Source organism: Amblyraja radiata, chromosome 9 (genome assembly GCF_010909765.2).
Source record: "Amblyraja radiata isolate CabotCenter1 chromosome 9, sAmbRad1.1.pri, whole genome shotgun sequence".
NCBI classification, from domain to species: Eukaryota; Metazoa; Chordata; class Chondrichthyes; order Rajiformes; family Rajidae; genus Amblyraja; species Amblyraja radiata.
This window is the reverse complement of record NC_045964.1, coordinates 10,046,900-10,063,192: the sequence shown is the minus strand read 5'-3', so window position 1 is coordinate 10,063,192 and position 16,293 is coordinate 10,046,900. Positions and strand designations below refer to the sequence as shown.

Sequence of the window (16,293 nt, the reverse complement as noted above, 5' to 3'; positions counted from 1 at the left end):
GTCAAGAAGGCCCACAGCAACGACTGTTCTTCCTGAGGACATTAAAAAAGAACTGGTCTGCCCCAACAGCTGCTGACAACGTTTCTACCGCTGCACCACAGAGAGCATACTAACGTTATGGCATCTCTGTGTGGTATCTCAGCTGCACGGAGGCGGAGAGGAGAGCTCTTCAGCGCGTCGTCAACAGAGCGCAGCGGATCATCGGGACAGAGCTACCAGCCTTGGAGGGCATCTACCACACGCGGTGCATCAGGAAGGCCCTCAGCATCCATAAGGACTCATCACACCCCTGCCAGGTCTGTTTCAACTACTTCCCTCCGGCAGACGTTACAAGGCCTTCTACGCCCCGAACCTCAGACTCAGGAACAGTTTTATCCAAGAGCTATAGCGGCTTGAACCGGCCCTAATGAGTGCCCCCCACCCACCCCCTTTGGACAGTCTCCCTCAGAGGTCACGTCAATCAATTCAGCTTGCTTATTTATGTATTGTATTTATTTACCTTTCTTGTACATCAGTGGAGCTGCACACTAAATCTCGTTGCACTGACGTGCAATGACAATAAAAGATATTATTATTATTATTATATTCAACCAATTTCACCTCTGTTGTAAAACTCTGTTTTTTAAAAAATAAGTTTGGTATTTTAGGGGATTATATTAACATCTACTTTTAAACTTCGAGATATAAACCAGTGACTTATAGACAAGGATATGAGGCATCATGTTTACCCTCAACTCTGGAAAGTCATTATTCCGATCGATATCCTGGGCCTTGGGACGAGGTGATCTTGGCAGAATTTCTGAACCATCTGTCGAAGCTATTAGAAGAGAAATGAAAAGAACATAGTTATTACTTGAATTTAAAGTTTCATTCGTTCATCCACATAAATGGAAATCGCGATAAAAGGAAAAAAAGAGAAATACAGCAGATTGCAAGAACTATGCAATTCTGCTTCGATTTTCCTTGCTGAATGCGTAAGATTATCCTTAATATTCAAGTGGTAAAGATGGAAGCGTAACTTGCTGTATAATCAACCAGGTCTCCAGTGATGAAGAGAAACAATGAGCTTGTCACTTACTGATGTACAAAATTCGATGGGGTTGTCAGTAGGCTGGAGGAAGATTTATGAAAGCCTCAAGGGGATACAGACAAGCTGAGTGAGTGGGCAAGAACACGTCAGATGCAATATAATGAGGACAAATCTAAGTTATACACTTTGGTGCCCAAAACAGAAAAACAGAGTATTTTTAAATTGAGAGATCGGGCAATGTTGACGTTCATGGGGATCATTGCGCACAAATCACTGAAAGTCAATAGCAGTACAGCAGATGATTAGGGAAGGAAATTGTTGGTTGCCTTGTATTGAGAGGATGCATGTACAGGAGTAAAGATGCCTTACTACAATTATATAGTGCTTTGTTGAGATTGCACCTGGAGTACTGTGTATAATTTTGTCTCCTTTACTTAGAATACACAGAGATTGCAGCAAAAATGTACAGTATGACCCAGGAATAGGGGGGTTTGCTGTACAGAGAGCAGACTCAGCCAAAATGGTCTTTTTTGTGGGCTGTGATGGTATCTCATTGACATTCATAAAGGGCTCCACAAGCTGGATGGAGGAAGAATGTTTCCCTGTTAATGAGTCTAGGGTCAGAGGTCACTGTGTCAGGATATCGAGGAGGCCATTTGAACTGAGATGAGGAGAAATGTATTCATTCAGATGATGAAGAAACTTTGTAATTCTCTACCCCAGAGCTGTGGAAGCTTAATCACCGAGGTTGTTCAACATACACATCAATAGATTGCTGGGTATTAAAAGAGAATTAAGGGATATGGAGACAATGCTATAAAATGGTGCTGGTAGAAGATCAGCCATGACTTTAGTGAATGGCAAAGCAGATTGATTGGGACAAATGACCTACTTAATTATTAAGTAGGCAAGATTATTTCTTAATTACACCTGTTCTTCCTCAGCCAAATTAAGAAGGCATTGGCAAATAAATGGCCTCACAATAGATCTCAATCACCTCATCTGTTAAAGACTTCAGGTTTATAGTTTTGTTCAAGTAAATCACTCGAGTGCTAGCACCAGAAGGCAGCAATGAAACCGTTCTCTCTAATGGGAGATGGGAGCTAGAGACCATGGTGAGAAAACTGTTTTGGAAAGTGCTTTTTGCCACATTCCACTTTAAAAACAGTTTAGTTAGTAATGGGCCTTTTGGCCCACCGTGTCGCACTGTCAAGCGATCCCTGCACATTAACACTATCCTACACACCTAGGGACAATTTACATTTATACCAAGCCAATAAACCTGGAGTGTTTAGCCAAAGCCAAAACCTACGGCTTTGGAGTACGTGAGGAAACCGAAGATCTGGGAGAAACCACGCAGTCACAGGGAGAAGTACAAACTCCGTACAGACAGCACTCGTAGTCAGGATCAAACTCAGGACTCCAGTGCTGCAAACGCTGTAAGACAGCAACTCAACTGCTGCATCACCATGCTGCCAGTTTAGTTCACAAACTTAGCAGCATGGTGCCTTAGCTATAGAGCTACTGTCTTACAGTGCCAGAGACCAGCAACATGGATAGGCATGAATGCAATTTCTATTATTCTTTCCACTTCCAAACAAAAATGTTGTTGGATTATTCAGCGTATGATCCAACCTCGTGAGACCAAGCGCAGTTTGGCGATCACTTCGCACAACACCTCCACTTCAGTTCGCAATAACGAACCTGATCTCCCGGTGGCTCACACTTCAACTCCCCCTCCCATTCCAAATCTGACCTTTCTGCCCTAGGCCTCTAGGCCAGAAGTGAGGCCCACCGCATATTGGAGGAACGACACCTCCATACTTTGCTTGGGTCGTTTGCACCCCAGTGGTATGAACATGGCTTCTCTAATTTCAGGTAGTCGTTTGCTTTCACCCCTCCATCCCTCCCATTTCCAGCTCTCCCACAGCCTACTGTCTCCGCATCTTCCTTTCTTTTTCCCGTCATCTCCCCCCCCTCCCCCGCCATCAATCTGATGAAGGGTCTCGACCCGAAACGTCGCCTTTTCCTTCGCTCCATAGGTGCTGCCTCCCCACATGATTTTATCCAGCTTTTTTGCTAACCAATGGGATCTCACCACTGGCCCATATCTTCCCATCTCCTCCCATCAGCTTTCCAGAGACTGCTCACTCCGTAACTCCCTGGCCAATTCGTCGCTTCCACCCAAACCACCCCCTCTCTCTGGCACTTTCTCTTGCAACCGCAGGAAATGCTACACTTGTCGCTTTACCTCACCCTTGAATCCATTCAAGGACCAAGCAGTCTTTCCAGGTGCGGCAGAGGTTCACCTGCACCTCCTCCAACCTCATCTATTGCATCCGCTGCTCTAGGTGTCAGCTGCTCTACATCGGTGAGACCAAGCGTAGGCTTGGCGATCGCTTCGACCCAACACCTCCGCTCGGTTCGCAATAACCAACCTATCTCCCGGTGGTTCAGCACTTCAACTCCCCTCCCATTCCGAATCTGACCTTTCTGTCCTGGGCCTCCTCCATGGCCAGAGTGAGGCCCACCGTAAATTGGAGGAGCAGCACCTCAATATTTGCTTGGGCAGTTTACACCCCAGCGGTATGAACATTGACTTCTCCAATTTCAGGTAGTCCTTGCTTTCTCCTCCCTTCCCAGCTCTCCCTCAGCCCACTGCCTCCGCCTCTTCCTTCTCCTTTCCCGTCCCCCTCCCCCCATCCTCACATCAGTCTGAAGAAGGGTCTCGACCCGAAAAGTCGCCTATTTCCTTCGCTCCATAGATGCTGCCTCACCCGCTGAGTTTCTCCAGCATTTTTGTCTACCCATTCACACAGTTCTGTTATCCCACTTTCTCACTCACTCCCTACACATGAGGGCAATTTTACAGAGGACAAGGTTAATCCTTACAAAGCCAATGCGTCTTGGGCTGTGGGAGGAAACCCACACGCTTGCAGGGAGAATGTGCAAATTCAACAGAGACAGTGCCCGAGGACAGGATCGAACACAGATCTCTAGCGTGTGAGGCAGCAAGTCTACCAGCTGGGCCACTATATTTTGTTTTCCAACACACAAAAAAAATATTCGTTTGATAACTTTGGTTACTAAAAAATTAAACTATCCATTTTCAGTCTTAAATCTCCAAGTGACGCTGTGTCCCCCTTTACAGCTACTGTATGCTTTAATTCAGTTCAAGACTATGGGGCAGTACATTGGCCATAAAGTTGCTGCCTAAAAGTGCCAGAGACCCGGAATTGATCCTGAATATGGGTGCTGTCTGTATGGAGGTTGCTCCTTTTCCCTTTGATCACATGGGTTTTCTCCGGCTGCTCTTATTTCCTTCCACATCCCAAAGGTGTGTCGGAACCTTTTTCAGACCCAACCCAAAACTAATATTTTCCATTTGTCCAGAGATTCTGTCTGACCTGTTGAGTTACTCCAGCTTTTTGTGTCATCTTCAGTTTAAACCAGCATCTGCAGTCCTTCCTACACACACGATACTATACAATAGAACTTATTAATCCCAGGAGGGAAATTGCGTGTGTGTGTATGTGTGTATGTGTATTACACACACACACACACACATTCTCTTATGAATAAACACTCTTGACTTGCGTCACTAATGTGTGGGATAGAACTAGTGCAGGGGTGATGGCGTGAACTCGGTGGGCCGAAGGGCCTGTTTCCATGCTGTATCTTTAAATTAAACTAAAAACACTAAAACCAGAGGGAGTCTAAAGGAGGGTCTCTACCCGAAACGTCACCCAATTTTGTATATCCAGAGTTGCTGGCTGCTCCATGGAGTTCCCCCGCACAATTAAAGCATGGAATAGTCTTCACCCTACCATAGTTACGCAACCAGACGCACCTACATTTAAGGTAACTCTTTTTTCCCCAAGAACCCTTTTTTGCTTAAGTCCGAGTCAGAGTTTTATTGTCATGTGTCCCAGATAGGACAATGAAATTCTTGCTTGCTGCAGCACAACAGAATGTGTAAACATAATACAGAACAGGGGATAAAAGTTCAGTGTGTTTATATACCATAGACCATATATATACACAATAAATATCAGATAAAATGCAAAAGGCTGTATTGTTCAGAGTTTGGAGTTTGATATGGACCCTCCACTACCCTCCAGTTTAAATCCATTTAGAATATTTTTTGGTAGGACCAGGGAACCAGAAGCAAGAGTTTCTCCAGGAAGTTCCTCCAGCCTCCAGGGAGTAATTCTGCGCTAGTTTTTCAGCGGTCGCGGCGAGGTGGCGGTATGGAACAGCAATGGCGGCCAGATCTCCCACATGCAAAGGGAGGGAGAAAGTGCCGGGCAGTGGCAGTGCGCATGTGCAGGGCGGCCGATGATGTTGCTGGTCGTGGTTTGTGCGCATGTGCAGGGGGAGGATGGCTGGCCGTGCAGTGAGCATGCGCAAGGTGGCTGGTCGTGCCGGCGGTATGAGGGAGCGAGCGGAGAGCGGTGACCCGACGGCGGGCGGGAGATGGAGAATGACAGAGCGAGAGACGAGGAGAGAGAGATAGAGAGGGGGGCCGGCTCAGAGTTGAACGGTAGGTGGCCCGGGTGCTTGCCAAGCCGAGCAAAATGACACAACTTTTAAGTTGCCCAGCGGGACGTTAGGTGGCCATTGGCATCCGGGCAACTGTTAATTTAGAGCCCTGTGATTGAGATCTATTGTGAGGCCATTTATTTGTCTATGCCTTCTTCATGCCATAACCCTTCAAACCTGTCCTATCCATGTACCTGTCCAACTGTTTCTCAAACAATAGGATAGTCCCAGCCTCAACTACGCCCCTCTGGCAGCTTGTTCCATACACCCGCCACCCTCTGTGTGGAAAAAGTTATATTATATTCTATGTAGTTGCTTGTTTGCTCTTAGTTGCAATGTCCAGTTAGCTCCTGGTCAATCATTGACAGTGACTGGCCACTTGTTTGTTTCTGGCTGTTTGCTCTGGTCTCCATCGTCGGACTTGTTGACTACTGTCCGGTGGCTTTGACATCCACCATTAAGAACTCCAACTTTCCAGACATCCTTGATCCGCTTACCACCACATCAGGACCATGGCAGACACCATCTCCCTGGTCCTACACATGCTTAGAACATACACATAACAAGGACACCTACACACTCCTATTTATTGACTATAGATCTGCCCTCAACACCACAATGCCAGCCAAACCTATCTCCAAACTCCTGGATCGAGGAGCCAGCATCCTTCTCTACAACTGGACCCTTGATTCGAAACCAGAGGGCCACAATCAGTGAGGATAGATGATAAAACATCCTCCATAATAATTGTTCGCAAGCAATGTGTGGAGGACTGCGTTCCAACAAAAACCTTCCGATTGGTTCCTAACCAGAAGCCTTGGATGAACCATGAGATCTGCGTTCTTCTGACGATGCAGGTCTCATTCAGATCTGGCGATGCAGAGATCTATAAGAAGTCCAGATACGACCTTGGTAAGGTCATCAAAAATGCCAAAAGGGACTTCTGCTCTAAGCTGGAGGATGAGACGGATGTTCGGCTACTGTGGCAGGGCTTGAATGCCATCACCTCCTACAAGGCGAAATCAGGAGGCGGCTCAAACCACAGCGAAGCATCACTCCCTGACGAGCTCAATGCGTTCTCCGCACGGTTCGATAGGGAGAACACTGATGTGCCTTCCCGAGCTCTTATTCGCCCTGACGGTGTTAGTCACAGTCACAGAGGGCCGACGTCAGAAGATCCTTCAGGGGGTGAAACCCTCGGAAAGCGCCTGGACCTGATGGTATACCTGGTCGAGTTCTCACGACCTGAGCAGACCAACTGGCGGGGAGTTTATACAGACATTTTCAACCTCTCACTTCTGAGGGCTGAGGTTCCCACCTGTTTTAAGAGGGCATCAATAATACGGTGCCCAAGAAGAGTAATGTGACATGCCTCAATGACTATCGACCAGTGGCACTAACGTCTGTGGGGAAGAAGTGCTTTGAAAGGTTGGTTATGGTGCACATCAACTTCTAACTCGACAAGAACCTCGACCAACTACAGTTCGCATACCGCCACGACAGGTCAACAGAGGATGCAATTTCACTGGCTCTCCACTCGCATTGAGCCACTTGGACAATAAAACACCTACGTCAGGCTGTTGTTTATAGACTGCAGCTCGGCGTTTAATACCATCATCCCTTCCAAGCTGTTTACCATGGCTCTACCCGAGCCGGCTGCCTGCCCCTTTTCCGGGGATACGTCCGTGCCCGGGTGCGGATGGAAAGGGAATACGCCCTGTCTACGGGCACCCTGAGGGAGTTCCGCGACCGCTGGGCACCGAGGGAGGTTGAATGTATCCTTGACAAGGATTGTAATATAGTTGTTTAGCAGTTGATTAGCATAATTGTTGATCTTGCATTATGGTGGTGTTTTGTTTTATTGTATTGTAAATACAATTTTAATATTTGAATAAATATTTTGATTAAAAAAAAAAAGGAAAAAAAAAAAAAAAAAAAGAAAAAAAGCTGTTTACCAAGCTCACAAAAATGGGCCTCTGCAATTGAATCCTCGACTTCCTCATCCACAGACCACAGTCTGTTAAAATTGAAGGAACCTCTTCACCCTCAGTAATTATTAGTATAGGAGCACCTCAAGGCTGTGTGCTCAGCCCCCTGCTTTACTCACTCTATACCCATGACTGCGTAGCCGGTCATAATGCAAACTCTATCATCAAGTTCGCCAACGACACCACTGTTGTTGCACGAATCACAGATGGGAACGTGTCAGATTATAGAAGTGAGATCGACTGACTAACCAAATGGTGCCAGCACAATAACCTGGCTCTCAACATCAGTAAGACCAAGGAACTGATCGTGGACTTTGGTTGGGATCGGATGTGTACCCATAATCCTGTTTATATCAATGGGACGATGGTGGAGAGGGTCAATAACTTCAAATTCCTGGGCGTGCATATATCAGAAGATCTTTCCTGGACCCAGCACACCGATGTAATTGTAAAGAAGGCACATCAGCGACTACTTCCTGAGAAGATTACTGAGATTCAGCATGTCGAAGAGGATTCTCCTAAACCTCTACAAGTGCACGGTAGAGAGCATTCTGACTGGTTGCATCGTAGGCTGGTTCGGCAACTTGAACGTCCAGGAGCAAAAAAGACTAGAAAAAGTTGTGACCACTGCCCAGTCCATCACCGGCTTTGACCTCCCCACCGTCGAACGGATCTATCGTAGTCGCTGCCTCAAAAAGGCAGCCAAAATCATCAAGGACCCACACCATCCTGGCCACATACTCATCTCACCATTGCCATCAGGAAGAAGGTACAGGAGCCTGAAAACTGTAACGTCCAGGTTCAGGAACAGCTTCTTCCCCACAGCCATCAGGCTATTAAACACAACGAATAACCTCCAAACTCTGAACTGCAAAAGACTATTATTAATTGTTATTTGCACTATATTTGCTATTTATTGAACTTTTTCTCTTTTTCCCCTGTTATGTACAATGTTTACATATTCACATATTCTGTTGTGCTGCAGCAAGTAAGAATTTCATTGTCCCGTCCGGGATATATGACAATAAAACACTCTTGACTCTCTTGACGCCCCATGATGCATTCTCAACCTCACTCCCTATAAATTCATGATTGTGCAGCCAAATTCTGCTTTTACATGTTTGCAAATTACGCCACCTCAAACAAACAGATCTCAAACAATGACAAGAGAGTACAGAAAGGTGATAAAGCTCAGTAACATGGTGTTAAGTCAACAAACTCTCCCTCAACATCTGCAAAAGCAAACAGTTAGCCATTGACTTTAGAAAGGGGATGGAATACATACCCCAGTCCATTATGCAAATCAGACTCCCACCACCCCCTTCCTCCCATTTGTCTCTATATTCACTTTGAGCTGTCAACATAATTAAGGACCATCATAGCCCTGTCATTCCCTCTTTTCTGCTCTCCTGTCAGGCAGAAGATCCAAAAGCTTGAAAGCACATACTGCCAGATTCAAGAACAGCTTCTTCCTCACTGTTATTAGACTATTGAACTGACCTCTCATTAGCTAATATATTCATGATCTTCCAATCTACCTTGCTGTAGACCTTGCATTTTTTTAATCTGCAGTGTCTTGAGTAGCTGTAGAGCTATATTGCACGCTCTTTCCTTTCTTTATGCATGATCTGCTACTCTCATGCATGATAGGATTTATCTTGACAGCGTGCAAAACAGGGTTTTTCCCTGAATCTTGGGACACGTGACAATAATAAACAAAAAATGAAATATTTGGTTATCAGAATGTGATTGCCCAGTTCTGATTAACGATCATTGAGCTGCAAGGTTACCTGTAACTCTCCCCATAGTCAATATTTCCAGTGTTTTTATCATATATGTCTAGTTGGGTACTGGCCCCATAGCAGAAGCCTCTACGTCGTGGGGCTGGAAACTGGAAGTATCCTGAGCTAATTCTGCTACCACCATCAGCGGCTCCACTTCCTGAGGGTTCTCAGGAAGCACAACCTGGACTCTAACCTGCTGCTGACCTTCTACCGCTCGTCCATCGAGAGCCTGCTGACATACTGCATTACAGCATGGTACGGCAGCTGCACCATGGCAGACAGGGAGAGGCTTCAGAGGGCAACTAGGACAGCACAGAAGATCATTGGTTGCCCTCTCCCGTCCCTGATGGATATTTATACATCCCGTTGCCTTAGCAGGGCAAAGCATATCATCAAGGACAGCTCCCATCCTGCGTTTGGACTGTTCGACCTGTTGCCCTCTGGAAGGCGCTATAGGTGCATCAAAACTAGGACAAATAGACTCAGGAACAGTTGTTTTCCGAAAGTCATAACTACTCTTAACTCACACATGCACTGACTTCACAGCTCAACACCCGGACTTCCATCTACTCCATCCACGTACTGAAATTTGGAACTGCAATATGTATTGTAATTGTAATTTTTAATATTTTTTAAATAATTTTTGATATTTTAATATAACTTTAAATCTGCCTAAGAATACTACCTATTCATCCTTCACCATTTTGCCTTTATAGATATGTATATAGCGCCGCAGAATCGTGCACCTATCCCCCCCCCCCTGCTTTGTTTTGTTTTTCTTGTTTTTTGTACTAAATTATATGTATGCACTGAGTACGAGTTGCTTTTAATCTCATTGTACATGTATAATGACAATAAATGGCATATCTATATCTATCTATCTTCCACTGATTGTCGCCAGAAGCTTGCGTCCTTTTCAGGACAGCGAGGTCAACATTTGTAACAAGATGGACACGAAAAGAAGAAGTTGGGTACTGCCAACTTATCCATCTTATTTTACTTGTTACCTCCACTATTTGCCCGAGACAACTCAAACCAATCTCTAGTTAGTTGCTGAACACTTGTCACAAGTTGGCTCTGGTTACGACAAGGAACCCAACAAATGTTCACTTCATCAGGACTGCCATTTTTGCTTCAAATTCCTTTCTTCTTTATTTTTTTCCTATTTATATATTCTGGCCTATTATCCAGACCCCACATACCAGAAATTAATGAACATTAGAAACAACATAATAAACAAAGAAGTTTAACCAGTGCATTCATGATAACCCCTAATTTTCATGTTGAAGGAGCAGAATTAGGCCATTCAGCCCATCGGGTCTACCCCGCCATTCAATCATGGCTGATCTATCTTTCCCTCTCAATCCTATTCTTCTGCCTTCGCCCCATAACCCCCGACACCCATAATAATCAAGAATCTGTCAATCTCCGCCTTAAAAATATCCATTAACTTGGCCTCCAAAGCCATCTGTGGCAATGAATTCCACCGATCTACCACCCTCTGACTAAAGAAATTCCACCTCACCTCCCTTCTAAAGGTACGTCTTTTTATTCTGAGTCTATTGGGAAGTTGCACGGCAGTCGAGGTCTCGACCTGTGACCCGTACTGTTGTCACGCAACGCCTTCTGGAGTACACGCGGTGGGCCTGTCTTCTGTCCCAGCATTGGGACTCCACGCTGACTGGTTCCACACTCACGGACCTCGGGCTGTATATCCCAGTGGCCGGGGTCAGGGGGGGGTCGGGGTGCCGGTCGGGTTGCCAGTGCAGTGTGGTCAGTGACTCTGGGTGGGCAGAGGGACCAGACTGTCCCCAACTCTGCTACAGCTGACGGGGACATTGCCGGGTTTTCGTCCCCGTGTGTCCGCTGCCTGGAGCCGCAGCCCCACTCCACCCGGCCCCATGTGTGGGCGCTGCCGACCTACAGTCCGTGACAGTGCATCCAGACGGGGCGGAGGGCAGCCGTGGCCGGACAGCGCTGACCCCGGAGGGAGAGTGGTGGCTGTCCCAAGGGATGCGATCCTTCGGCCGCTTACACCTTGGTGCTCGGGTTCAGAGCAAAGTTACTAGAGCGTTTGGTTCTGAGCGCTCAGTCACCCTCCACAATTATTTACAGCGCATAAATTGACCATTTCGGCAGTTTTTAACAAGTAAGAAAGTACGTGTTTCATGTGTTAACAGTGTATGCAGGAGACTGCCATGTCCTCCAGAAGGATTGAGCTGCTCCGTGCATCACGCCCTTTGACCCGATGACCTTACGTGCAACCCCCCTATGGCCTCTGGTCCTTGGCTCTCCCACTAGTGGAAACATCCTCTCACATCCACTCTATCCAAGCCTTTAACTATTCAGTAAGTTTCAATGATGTCGCCCCTCATCTTTCTAAACTCCATCAAGTACAGCCCCAGTGCCTTCAAAGGCTCATCATATGTTAACCCAATCATTCCTGGGATCATTCTTGAAAACCTCCTTTGGACCCTCCCCTTCTCGGATATGGGGCCAAAAACTGCTCACTGTTGCCTGTCCTATGTGAGCTTTGGTTAATTTCTGGTTAACTATCTCTGGTGAGCTTTGGTTAGTTACTGATTATCTGCTTACTTGTCTCTGCTTTGTTTTGAACATAGAAATGTACAGCACAGGAACAGCACCTCGGCCCACAATGTCTGTGCCAAACAAACATGATGCTGGGTTAAATTAATCTCTTTTGTCGCACAAGATCCATATACCTCCATTCGCTGGATATCCATATGCCTATTTAAAAGGCTCTTAAACATCACTATAGTGTCTGCCTCCACCACTCCCAGCAGTGAAGGCACCCACCATCTCTGGGTTAAAGGTACACAAAATTGCTGGGGAAACTCAGCGGGTGCAGCAGCATCTATGGAGCGAAGGAAATAGGCGACGTTTCGGGCCGAAACCCTTCTTCAGACTGATAGGGGGTGGGGAAAGAAAGAAGGACAAAGGGAGGAGGAGGAGGAGCCCGAGGGCGGGCGGATGGGAGGGTGGGAGGAGACAGCTAGAGGGTGAAGGAAGGGGAGGAGACAGCACGGGCTAGCCAAATTGGGAGAATTCAATGTTGATGCCATAGGGACGCAAGGACCCCAGACGGAATATGAGGTGCTGTTCCTCCAATTTCCGCTGTTGCTCACTCTGGCAATGGAGGAGACCCAGGACAGAGAGGTCGGATTGGGAATGGGAGGGGGAGTTGAAGTGCTGAGCCACCGGGAGGTCAGGTAGGTTATTGCGGACTGAGCGGAGGTGTTCGGCGAAAGCGGTCGCCCAACCTACGCTTGGTCTCACCGATGTAAATCAACTGACATCTAGAGCAGCGGATGCAGTAGATGAGGTTGGAGGAGATACAGGTGAACCTTTGTCGCACCTGGAACACTGCTTGGGACCTTGAATGGAGTCGAGGGGGGAGGTGAAGGGACAGGTGTTGCATTTCTTGCGGTTGCAACGGAAAGTGCCCGGGGAGGGGGTGGTGCGGGAGGGAAGGGAAGAATTGACGAGGGAGTTGCGGAGGGAGCGGTCTTTGCGGAAGGCAGACATGGGGGGAGATGGGAAGATGTGGCGAGTGGTGGGGTCACGTTGGAGGTGGCGGAAATGGCGGAGGATTATGTGTTGTATTTGCCGGCTGGTGGGGTGAAAGGTGAGGACCAGAGGGACTCTGCCCTTGTTGCGTGTGCGGGGATGGGGAGAGAGAGCAGTGTTACGGGGTATGGATGAGACCCTGGTGTGAGCCTCATCTATGGTGGCGGAGGGGAATCCCCGTTCCCTGAAGAACGAGGACATTTCCGATGCCCTGGTATGAAATGTCTCATCCTGGGAACAGATGCGGCGTAGGCGGAGGAATTGGGAGTAGGGGATGGAGTCTTTACAGGGGGCAGGGTGGGAAGACGTGTAGTCCAGATAGCCATGTGAGTCAGTGGGTTTATAATGTATGTCGGTCAGGAGTCTGTCCCCTGCGATGGAGATGGTGAGGTCAAGGAATGGTAGGGAAGTGTCTGAAATCGTCCAGGTGTATTGGAGTGCCGGATGGAAGTTGGTGGTGAAGTGGATGAAGTCAGTCAGTTGTGTGTGGGTGCAGGAGGTGGCACCAAAGCAGTCGTCAATGTAGCGGAGGTAGAGGTCGGGGATGGGGCCCTGGTACGCATCGAACAAGGATTGTTCAACGTACCCGACAAAGAGGCAGGCGTAGCTGGGGCCCATGCGTGTGCCCATAGCTACGCCTTGTGTTTGGAGGAAATGGGAGGAGTCAAATGTAAAGTTATTGAGGGTGAGGACCAACTCCGCTAAGCGGAGGAGAGTGTCAGTGGCTGGGTATAGGTTGCTCCTCTGGTCGAGGAAGAACCGGAGGGCTCTGAGGCCATCCTGGTGGGGGATGGAGGTGTAGAGTGACCGGACATCCATGGTGAAGATGAGGGGGTGAGGGCCCAGAGAGTGGAATGCGTGGAGGCGGCGGAGAGTGTCTGAGGTGTCTAGAACATAGGTGGGGAGGGATTTGACCAAGGGGGATAGGATGGAGTCAAGGTATGTGGAGATGAGTTCGGTGGGGCACGAACACGCAGAGACAATGGGTCTGCCGGGAGAGCCGGGTTTGTGGATTTTGGGGAGAAGGTAAAAACGGGCCCTCTGGGTTAAACCCTTGGCCAGCACAGCTGCTTTAAACTTTCACCTTGAAACCGTCTTTGACATTCCCACCAGAGGGTAACACAGGTTTGGTGAGGAGCTACTTGTCGCTACTCTCTGGTTCCCAGTCCTTGTCGATGACCGCTAGTATCTTTGGTCCTTGGGTTAACGAGCGGTTGGTTATTGATCTCTCTCTGCCTCTGGTGTTGGTGACTGGTTTACCTGTCGCTGCTCCTCCGTCAGCCCGTTCACCACATCATCGATAGCAGGCAGGCTGCTCATGTACTTGTGGCCGGGACCGAGCGCCCGGGTGGCGGGCTGCGGCCATCGCCTGAGTGTCAGGAACGGCCCACGGAGGGCCCGGAGAGCGGCCATGGTCAGAGGCAGAGACGGGGATCGCGGGCAGAGGGGGAGGTTCAACAGGGCCCAGCGTGGATGCGCACTTCCGGCGGCTGGGCCCGCCTCGCCGTTCCTTCCGGCAGCGGGTTGCCATGGAGTCGCGGCGAGCAAGGCCCGATGCGCGGCCGGTGAGTCCTGTCTTGGGGCGGGGGAGCAGCAGGGAACAAATGCAAATGCTGATTTGCAGTTTACAGAAACAGCTATTTACAGTATTTAGAAATAGAAAATATGTGCAGGAAGGAGTAGGCCATTCGGCCCATCGAGCCAGCACCGCCATTCAATAAGATCATGGCAGATCATCCAGACTCAGTCTAGTCTGAAGAAGGGTTTCGGCCCGAAACGTCGCCCCAGCTCCATAGATGCTGCTGCACCCGCTGAGTTTCTCCAGCATTTTTGTGCACCTTCCAGAATCAGTACCCCGTTCCTGCTTTCTCCACATATCCCTTGATTCCTTTAGCCCTAAGAGCTATAGGGAGGTTTCACGGCAGTCGGGTCACGACCCATGACCCGTACTGTTGCTACGCTACTCCAAGTGGAGTACACGCGATGAACTGCAGGTAGGCACTTACCATTGTTTCCAGCGTAGCGGGCCCGTTAAAACCCGTCGAAATTGTCGATTTTTACGCTGTAAATAATTATGGAAATCAGGATAAGCGTGCAGAGTGCTTAGCGAACATTTGCTCACTGCATTTCATCAACTAAGGCATTATTTGTGTTTTTTCTTGATTCCTTTGGCATCTAAAAAGTTTCAGAAGTGATAAATCTGGCTGTAAAATTTTAAAATCGCCCATGGTTCTCAAGTGGGTTTTTACATGCAAAAAGAAAACGCCTCTGAAGCAAAATTTACAGCCACATTTATCACTTCTGAGACCTTTTAGATACCAAAGGAATCAAGAAAAAACACAAATAATGCAGTGAGCAAACGCGATAATTCCCAATATTTTCAATTCCGATATCTGCACAGCCAATGTTCGCCAAGCACTTTAGCTGTTGTTGTCCCTTCTGTTCTGCTTCTCTTTACCTTCATTTCGCTTCACTTTTGGAATTCTGAAGTTGGGTACATGTCTCTCACACTTACCCCGACTTCCACAATTTTGTACAGCGCAAAAATTCAACATTTTGGCAGTTTTTAACAGGTAGGAAAGTACGCGTTTCTTGCATTAATAACATATACCGGAAGTTACGGATGTCCTCCAGATGGATTGAGCGGCTCCGTGCGTCAAGCCCTATGACCCAGTGACCTTACGTGCAACCCCCCTATATCTAACTCTCTCTTTAAAACATCCAGAGATGTTTTATGGCAGAGAAAGAGAAACTATATCTAACTCTCTCTTTAAAACATCCAGAGATGTTTTATGGCAGAGAATTTCACAGATTCACAACTCTCTGGGTGAAAAAGTGTTTCCTCATCTCAGTCCGACCCTTTATTCTTAAACTGTGACCCCTGGTTCTGGACTCCCCCAACATCGGGAACATTCTACCTGCATCCAGCGTGTCCAATCCTTTAAGAATCTTATATGTTTCTATAAGATTTACATCAAAGACAGACACAAACTGCTGGAGTAACTCAGCGGGTCACGGTCCAGACCCTTCAGACTGAGAGTTTTAGTTTATTGTCAGGTGTACTGAGGTACACTGAAAAGCTTTTGTTGCGTGCTGTCCAGTCAGTGGAAAGACAATACATGATTACAATCGAGCCATTTACAGTGTACAGATACATGATAAGGGAATAACGTTTAGTGCAAGGAAAAGTCAGCAAAGTCCAATCAAGGGTCACCAATGAGGTTGATAGTAGTTCAGCACTGCTCTCTGATTGTGGAGGATGATTCAGTGGACTGACATCAGCTGGGAAGAAACTGTCCCTGAATAACATATGAGGTGCGTGGTTCAGCTAAAACAACAATAAAAGCTGCAGTTCCTTCCT

The 16,293-nt window shown here is 47.6% G+C and overlaps 1 protein-coding gene across 1 annotated transcript in view; it reads right to left on the bottom strand.

Moving 5' to 3' along the window:
- Nucleotides 1–14,345, bottom strand: part of ivd (isovaleryl-CoA dehydrogenase) — a 61,447-nt gene extending 47,102 nt beyond the window's left edge. Inside the window, exons 1-3 of the mRNA XM_033027787.1 lie at nt 14,193–14,345; nt 10,352–10,421; nt 729–817 (exon numbers count right to left, since the gene is read on the bottom strand). Of these exons, the coding sequence (XP_032883678.1) occupies nt 729–817; nt 10,352–10,421; nt 14,193–14,345 (312 nt within the window). The remainder of the gene's footprint in view (nt 1–728; nt 818–10,351; nt 10,422–14,192) is intronic.
- Nucleotides 14,346–16,293: the final 1,948 nt, after the last annotated feature.